Source organism: Strongylocentrotus purpuratus, unplaced genomic scaffold, assembly GCF_000002235.5.
Source record: "Strongylocentrotus purpuratus isolate Spur 01 unplaced genomic scaffold, Spur_5.0 spur5_scaffold_19, whole genome shotgun sequence".
NCBI classification, from domain to species: domain Eukaryota; kingdom Metazoa; phylum Echinodermata; class Echinoidea; order Camarodonta; family Strongylocentrotidae; genus Strongylocentrotus; species Strongylocentrotus purpuratus.
Window position 1 is genome coordinate 1,010,976 of NW_022145604.1, and position 9,571 is coordinate 1,020,546.

General features: G+C 35.5%; 1 protein-coding gene across 1 annotated transcript; it reads left to right on the top strand.

Moving 5' to 3' along the window:
• LOC757332 (beta-1 adrenergic receptor-like) lies at positions 1 to 1,023 on the top strand. Its single transcript, XM_001197866.1, has one exon. The coding sequence runs from the start codon at positions 1 to 3 to the stop codon at positions 1,021 to 1,023; it is 1,023 nt and encodes a 340-aa protein (XP_001197866.1).
• Positions 1,024 to 9,571: the final 8,548 nt, after the last annotated feature.

Sequence of the window (9,571 nt, forward strand, 5' to 3'; positions counted from 1 at the left end):
ATGCAGAACACTTCAGGAGACGTTCCTGATGAAGTTGATACAGGAGTATCCGAGGTGGTCCTGAGGACGATCTACGGCTTCCTAGGGACCGTAGGGATCATCGGGAATGGTCTGGTCCTCGTAGTCATGATTGGGACACGTGAGCTTCGTACCGTCACCAACCTTTTCATCGTGAACCAGTCCGTGATCGACATGGTGACTTCAGTCCTCCTCTTGGCATCGTACGTGGCACCGCGTCCATCTCTTCCGTCGCAGGAATGGGCCGCGGTGTTCGTCTGTTCGGTATGGAACTCGGGATACGTCTTCTGGGGGACGTTGATCACCTCGACGTTTAACCTCGTCATGGTTACCGTAGAGCGGTACTTCGCGGTTGTGCACCCCATTAGCTACCGCAGGATGTTCAGTTACAGCCGCGCTTCGGCTATGGTCTGCATACCCTGGCTGTTGGGGTTCGGATACGAGACCTACTGGGCGGCTGTGAATAGGTACTCGGACGGTCAATGCATCATTCAGTATGATAGCTTTTTCGTACAAGCTTTCCTAGGTGTTATCTCCTGTACGATCCAGTTCATCATTCCGCTAGCTATCATGGCCTTTGTTTATATCAGCATCGCAAAGGCACTTCGGCAACGGGTGGAGGATATCCCGACTTGTCCCCCGGACCCTAACCGCTCGGGCAACCCAGATCAACCAACACAGCAAACAAACTACCGCATAAAAGCCCGAAAGAATGTCATCAAAACCCTTCTAGTGGTCAGCATTACCTACGCTATCTGTTTGACGCCCAATACGCTTATCTATCTCTATTTCAATTTAGGAGGAGAGCTCAATTTTGATGGACACTTGTTCTACTTTACTGTTTACCTCGCTTTTATGAACATGTGTGTAAATCCGTTCATTTATACTTTCAAGTACCACAAGTTTCAGAGGGGTTTGAGGAAATTGTTCGGGGTTAAACGATGCGGTGTTAATAAATTCAAGGATAACTCGGTGACTGCTGCAACAGTTTCTGGAGGCATGTGAATTGTGTAGAAGAAGACAAAATCTGTATATACGTAGTATAGAACTTTCCAAATAGTGATCTGTTGGCCTATACAAAAGTCATGTGCAACTTGTAAATGTTTCTACTTTCTCTCCCATTATTGCTATATAGCTGATTGTTTCAGTAACAGAACTCACAATTCAGTAGCAAATAATGGGCTGGTGGATAAAGATTATGATCAGCATTTTTTTTAAACAGGAAAATATTGGCTAAATTTCATAGGGAATGTCCGCAGTGTGAGATCTCGTACAAAAGAACAATACCATACATACCGATATGGAAAGAAATACAAGGGAAAATTGTAATTATTCTTTATTGTCATGGTATCTGATATTGGAAAATGAGCAGACTGACGCGATGTTCTTACGTCTAACTTCAGCACTTGATAACATAATATGTTTTATATTCTTACGCCCAACTTTAGCACCTCCTAATATATTCATTCTTTATTGGAAATATACGTTTACATAACATAATACACTAATACAACAGGATAATAGGATTTTAGGCAGGAGCTTAATAGTTTCCATTTATGTTTTTTCTTTCGTTCTCACCTTCTGTTATTTCGTGTGTTTAACTCAATGTGAATAGTGACGGTGATGCTGTAGTATATCTGTATTTAAAATAAGCCATATATTAAAGAAAACCATCTCGCCAGGCCATTAAATCAAATTTTACTTCGCAACGTCCGATCTGATTTCATGTTCTTGTGTGTTTTGTAATGACATCATTTTGTGTGCTTTTTCACTCGTATACTATACTGCAAATTGATATAAAACAATCTATTAGTGTCATAATATTCAATTCAATTCATTTCAATTCAATGTATTTATTATTCCAATATTCTTTTTTACATGGATATTTGTTTCGCTCAAATGTAAATTAAATAAAATTGGTAACAGAAATAGGTTACCAATCAAGGATACATTTAGATGATGACGAAATAACAATCGTGCATTGTATTATTTTTTTCCGTTTGGTAATGACTTGTTTCTTTTTCTTTAATTACATAATTTAGCTGTCATTATGCATATTAAAGGGATAGTTGAGTTCTGTTGCAGAGAGCGCTACACAAAATAATTTTGTTGTAAGATTATGAAAAACTGAGTGTCAAATTTGAAAGAACATAATATCTAAATGACAAAATCATCTTTGTTTGATCAAAATCGGTTTAGAGACGGCTGAAATATAACGATTTTTAATACTTGTGTACCACCACAAATATCACATTTTTTTTAAATTAAAAAAAAAACCGTTGAAAAAAACGAAATAACGCCTTTTACGTCGTATTTCAGCTAATGCCGATGTTGGCTTTTTTGTTGGCATTTTCGTATTGCTTATTAGCCGGATCATGTATTGTTATTTTTAATTAAATAATTAATTAACGGTCACCGTGTTTTTTTTTTTAAAGTGGAGCTGAATTGGTATGATCGTATTGGCTAAATTTTAAACATTTAGGGGTCTAAAATTACCTTCATAGCAATTTTAGGTTCTTAAAGGGCACTATAAATGTCATAGATAACAATAAGAGCAATAACCATGCACTTTGAAGGCATTTGCAGTCTGAAAACAGAACTCAACTATCCATTTAATAAATTGACAAAATATGTACGACTATACGAATGGAAAATTCAGCTCTAAATTGAAATGAGATATATTCTGAATAAATCTGATAAACGAGAAAATGAAAGTACTGAAATATATATTTATGAGCAAATGATTACTGTGATAATGATTATAAGTAAACCTGTTATATGACTTTCTTAAATAACCTTTCTATTATTTTGTCCCATGTAATTAATTTTCATCAAATTACTCAAATTAGTGTTGCAATCAAATATTAAGAATAAATTATAATTCCATTTTAATATTATCTTCATGATTCTCCGTAATTTATATCTATGGTTTATATGACAGAGATTCATTTTCTCGGTATTCATATACATACGTAAATTTTATCCCTGTACGTCATACTGGAGGGGAAAATAAAGGAAAGTACAAATTACAAAAGTGATATTACATTTCTCCACCCCAAACAAGATATAGTAGACAGTTGCAGTGTCGCAATCAATTACGAAAAATACATTCCAATGCCCTTTTGATATTACATGGTCGAATAATGCATTAACCTAGATATCTTTAAAATTAGGTCATTTCATGGTCAGTTTATAAGGGTCTCTGCTGACCTGTTAATTTCATGTTCATATTGAATATTTAATAGCATATTCTGAAATAAATGCAATTACAGAAGGAGGAACCTTGCCATGAGAAAAAATCAACATGTTGACTGAAAATAGTGGATGCGTGACGTAAAGATGACCAGTTTAAGAAGATTTTAAGAAGAAAAAAAACTGTTCTTTTCTAACGTTCCATTGGTCTCAATTTCATTCAAAGAGCTTTCGTCTAACCTTTGCGAGCTGCATGTAGAAAGGAGAAAAGAGTGAACGATCATAAATCGTGAAATGCAAGGATTGCATAATACACCTAAAATGTGCAAGGAATAAAAAAAATATCTAAGTAGAGTATTTTCGACATCTCATTATTTCGTATTGGAATAAGGACAGCATACACAGTGAGACGCTTTTTGACTTCATGAAGTACGGGTCAAGAAACATTTTTTGTTAAAGAGTTACTCCTCTATCATATTGTGTATGACGTTATAAAGTGAATTATAATAAATACTAACGATTATTTATTGTTCTTAAAGATAAACTTGAGTTCTGGTAATGCGATTGCATTGTGAAAGAAAAGGTGTGGAATGGATCAGAAAAGTTATTCATATAGCATGTAAGTAATGGTGTGTAATGCAAGGTTCTGGAGTCATCAAAATCATCATAAATTTGGCAGAGTCTTGGTAAAGTAACAATCACTTACACAGAAAGATGTATATGGGACAACACACATGGTGTCGGGGCTAGTACTACCCTGATTTCCTTATCTTTCTATGCTCATAACTCAGCCAGTATACATTTTCTTACAAAATTGTTTGGCACATGACATTTATTTGTAATCTTGAACATTCAGCGTAAGTTTCGTTAGATTCTGTGAGAATTCATTTTCTTTTTTTACCAGAACTCAAGTTTATCTTTAACTTCCAGAGTATTCTTTCTGTACATTCTATATAAATTAAGCTAAAGTTACATTCAATGCAGGCGACTACGTTCACCACGTTGTCAATAAGTTACAGTTCCATGCTGAAGGCAAATACTTTTAATAAAGTTAACCTAAATTTGAAGAGAAGAATATTCGGAATTCGCATTATTAATTACAATTTTTTTTGTACAGCCCTTTGCTTTCTCTCAATCCCAAACGCATAACAATTTCCTTTGTTAAAGGTAATACAAAGTCTTGGTATGGGGTCATGAATTTGGTTCAAATGGACATATTTGAAACATATGTGAGCCTACAATATTCAGTGATCTTTGTCGCGGTTGAAATCGAGTCTAAAGTTATGAAATTGTCAATAATAAACTCTTTATGCTGTATAGCTCCCTCTCAAGGTCAAGATATTAATTAAGCTATAAAACAATGTTTCTTGACTAAAATCGACCGATTTGCTATTTCCGATTATATATCAGAACTACATATTCTGTGATTTTCATGGTCGCAGCTACCATTGTACGGTCGTAGGCGCTCTTTGAAATTTATCAAAATTTATTGGGAGCACCGGTAAATTTTTATATTCAATTTTTTTCTCAAGAGCAGAAGTGTTTTATGGGCTAAATTTTTTAGTGCCCTTGTTACATCCACATGGGCATCCAAATATATCAAAATTGTTAAGAATCACTATCCACCCAATTTTCGAAATTTCCCAAAACTTTGTATTACCTTTAACCCTAATAAGGCCGGGCTATTTGAAGTCTTAGTAGGGCCGGGGGGGGGCCATTATGGCCCCCCCTCAAGATCTCGGCCGCGAAGCGGCCGTTCGCCGCGAAAATTTGCACGCATGTCAAGTGAAGTGTAAAGAATAATATGATAATTTCAATTTTTTGAAAAATTCACTCATTTGCATATTTATGGTAATTTATGCAAATAAAGTCATAAAAATCACATTTTTACCAATAAATCATATATTATTCATATTTAAGCATTCTTTTTCACTAGATATATTCATTAGACCATTCTGAATAATAATACGAAAACAAAATTGGAAGAGCCAGCTTATTTCTTATGTTATCCCTTGTTTTGATAATTTCTTATGTATTTCATTGTTTTTTTAACTTATGTATTTCATTGTTTTTGTTGTTTTATTTCATCTTTTACTACAATTCAACTATTTTGACTCCCAAAACAACCACCTAAACTTTAAACAAGACCCAATAACCCATGTTTGATCTGTTTTTAGGAAAAATGACTTTGCCATATGTTTTGTACACAAATCACGAAAATGAGCGATTTTCAGGCTGACATGCGAAGACAAAAGGTCACGTGACCTTGTAACCGTAGGTCCGATTTTCAAAAAAAATATTTTAAAAGTTGCGCAAGACTCGAAAGAAAAAAGTCAGCGAGCGGCGGGGCGCCATCCATATGCATTCCCGAGCAATCGGAAAAAATGTGGAGGGGGGGGGGGGCCATAATGGCCCCCCCCCCGGCCTTATTAGGGTTAAGATGCGTGAGATATTATACCGGCTCAAATTTATCTCCTCCAGGATTTGATACCAGACTGTGCATGTGTCATATGTGGACGAAATAGAGTAGGCATAAGTGATTGATGTTTAATATCTTTATGTTAAATAATGTCTAATATCGTTATGGCAACCTGTCCCAATCTTGTTTCTCTCATCAATCACTCATCATATACTCCCGTGAATTTCCATTTTTATTTCCATGGTTTTCTTCGTTGCATTATTCATGTCCACCACGCTTATGTATATAACGCATATTATGTGGGCGTGTATGTCTTGTGCGTTTGTGTGTTTAACTCATAGCCTGCCATAAGGCTGCTAGCACGCTATTGTTAAGGTGCCATGTACACGCTAGCAAGCTATTGCTCCTCTGCTTCTTGCATGATTGCACGCCAATGTAATAGCAGTTATTGTTCATGCCCACTGGACTGTGCCTAGTGTTTTGCTATTCATAGAACCATCGCGTTAATAGGATTATCTCCAAAAAAAATATGGCACAGGGGGATTTGGGGCTTGGCACGGGGGGATTAGCCCTGTGGCAGGATAAGAGTTAACCGCGAATCAGATGGCTCTTTTAACAAGTAAATGAAATATGTACAGAAGCAATCGCATCACACAGAGCCTGAACACTTTCAGTTTCCCAGAAGGCACTTGCTCTAATCATCGATTTTTATTATTATCAATAGCAAATGTTATTATGTATTAATGTATTAATTTAATAAAGCATCAGTGCTTAAGAATTAATCCATTAATTTGTGTTTTTGGTATACTTATTTTATAATTCAAATATTCAATTGGAATAGTATTTATGTTCAATGGTATCGAATAAAGATTATGAACGGGAAAAAATGGTAATGACGAAATTTTCGTTGCTATATGCGATTTGTTAAATTTAGCTTATAATTGATTACCATTACCTTTCATATCTGTACCTTTCCTATTGCACTTTTGTATACATGTATCATGTATTTCATCTTTTGCACAAGCTGCGCCTTGAGCATTTGCAATCAAGTGGATTTGGCGCCTTATAAATCTTATGTATTATTATCATTATTATTATTATTCCAGCCCACTGCTTAATTTTACTTCGCACATAATTACTTTCGCGACAGATATTGATCTTTTGAATCGTTCTTCATGTTATCTCAGCCAACCAGCCAATCAGAGGTGTGGTGGACGAGTGGATATGTCACCGGACTGTGGATCACAAGGTTCGCGGTTCAAGTCCCACCGCGGCACTAATGTCCTTTGGCAAGACATTGATCTACATTTGCCACTCTTAAATGGGTACCCGGTAGGATGCGAAAGCTAATGTGGTTAGATTAGCAAGTGTGCGCTTGTAAAAAAGACGCCTGGCTGGAATGCTCCCCAGGGAGTGGAGAATGTGCATACATTGTGTGCGGGTAAGCCTGAATCCTATGACCGGGGTAATAATATATACATCTGTAAAGCGCTTTGAGAGGGCCTCCGGTCCTGAAAAGCGCTATATAAGAACTAGCTATTATTATTATTATTATTTAACCACAATATAGAAGCATGCATATCGTCAATTAGAGATCAAGGCATTCAAGAGAAAGTAATCTAATGTCATTCTGAATGATTCGGATTGCAGTAAAAAGAAACATTGGATCAGCAAATAACCCAGGCGTGCTTGGAATCACGTTTGTGTAGTCTGAGCAAACAGTGTTGGTGACTTGTTCTATATTTTTATCTTAATAATCTTGCTACCCAGCTAAATGTAATTAGTTATTCTACATTTTCAAATAAAAATCGTTCGGGAAAAATTCATTTGTAATAACAGGTTAGGTATATTAGACAGCCAGTGTGTATTTATGTTTTTTATCTGCGAAATAATATTTCATCATGACTAGTAATTTTAATATGTTAGCAAGCATAAAGACTAATATGAATGTTGATAATGAACGCTTAATACAAATATTCTCTCCCCAAACACGCCTATGTGAAACTTACCCTCACAATCTGGTTCAGCAGTCTCCCCGAATCGACAGCAATAATACTTCATGCATTTCTCATTGCCTTTGCCGATGAAAGAAAAAATGTAAAAAGGAAAATGATTCGTAAGGAATTAAAGAAAGTTTTGATTTTTTTATTCCTAAAAAACATGGGTTTGGGCATTACAGTAAGAGTATGTCATAAATAAAATATGCAGATTGCTGAAAAATCATGGTGGGTTTTACATCATTAAATTTAGCAGTGATGATAACTTTGCTAATAATGTTAATCTTCATAAAAAAACCTCGATTTGATTGGCTAAGTGATGTTGCCATGGTCGTTAATATTGATGACAAAGTTACCATCAGTAATAAGTCGATGTAGCGGGGGCCCTGTAATTCTTTTTTATTCAAATGTATGCAGGATATCTCAAAAACCCTGTATTTCGTTTAGAAAGTTCAATGTAAAATTATCATCGATAAACTGCCAAAAACGCCTATTTATCGAAACATACGTCCATAGCCTTTTGTGAATGTACCTCTGACTTTCAATGAGTGAATATTTTGATTATAAAACAATCGAAGCGCTTTATGAAAATTAGTTGTAAAATGTCCAGTGCATTTAATGAATTAAAAATGACACATGAACATCGTTCAATCGCATATTATCGAATATTATACATCAATAGGACGATAGAAAATAGGACGTTATAAACCATGATGGTAATGTGTTTCCCATGACGACGGATTCTTTGATCGCCAATATTTACTTACAAGTTATCATTCACACTCATACCCGTCTCCATTTCCTAACAGCTGCTGCTGTGGAAGTTCATTTAAATTATACCCTACTTACCGTTGGTTTTGATGCATTTATTTGTATTGTATCAGTTGGGTTTAGCATCGTGCAATGGGTGCCATACAACCAGCCATCCTGTGACATGAGCATATTAAACATTTATTCATATTAGGTCTATTTAAATTACGGTCCAAGACAGTGATGTTACCATGGTTACGATCGAAGGTGTTACAGAAAACACGCCAAAATGGCATCGCTGTTTATCTCACCGCACACCATACCATCTGACATCGATCCTACTTAGGAATCATTTGCCATTGAATTGAATTGATTTATTGTCCAAAACAAATGGAAATTTGTTGTTCACTGGTACAGGTGTGTTACAAACAATGTACTCAATTGTACAGATTATAAAACATAATAATAACATACATGTAATAGCAATGGCGTTATATCCAACAATACAATTTGATTACTTGCGTAGGAATTGAGGATAGCAATAAAATAGTACAATGTCTACAATACTTGCCCTCGTTTTACCCTACTGTTGTAATTTGGCATGAACATAGTATTTGGCATGAACATTCGAAATTATGCAATCTTAATGATCGATGATTTGAATGGTTTGTTTTTATGATAAATGAAATTATAATTTCAATGAATTTCAAGCTTTCATGGAGGAGGAATTAAAAAAAATCGGATCAGAATCGGAATGACGTCATACCAGTAGTGCGATGCTGTCTACGATGTGAAGCCCATTCGGCTGTTATTCTGACTCGCAGGCTCAACTTCCCTACAATACACCAGATTACGGTTGTATCAGTGCGCATGCGCAGACAGTTGACCTCGGGTCATTGGCCCTGAAACAAAGCCAATGACCTGAGGTCAGTGGTATTTATGCGTAAATTATGATTGCGCCCATGCAAATGATGATGTGTGCGCACAAAAATAATGCTTCGTTTTCATTAATTTAAGTATGTGCAAAAACATGTTATGAGTTCAATATTAACTTTATGTTTCTCTTTTTTGTCTTATATCAATTCATTAAATTGATATCAAGAATATTTTCAGTAATTCATTAATTCAGATATCAATTTACTGGTGCCAGTAAATTTCTTTTTCAATTGCTTCCATTAATTTCGTCATTATAATT

What these genes read in the sequence shown, in the direction of transcription:
- LOC757332 (XM_001197866.1), top strand. Translation starts at nt 1, where the DNA reads ATGCAGAACACTTCAGGAGACGTTCCTGATGAAGTTGATACAGGAGTA.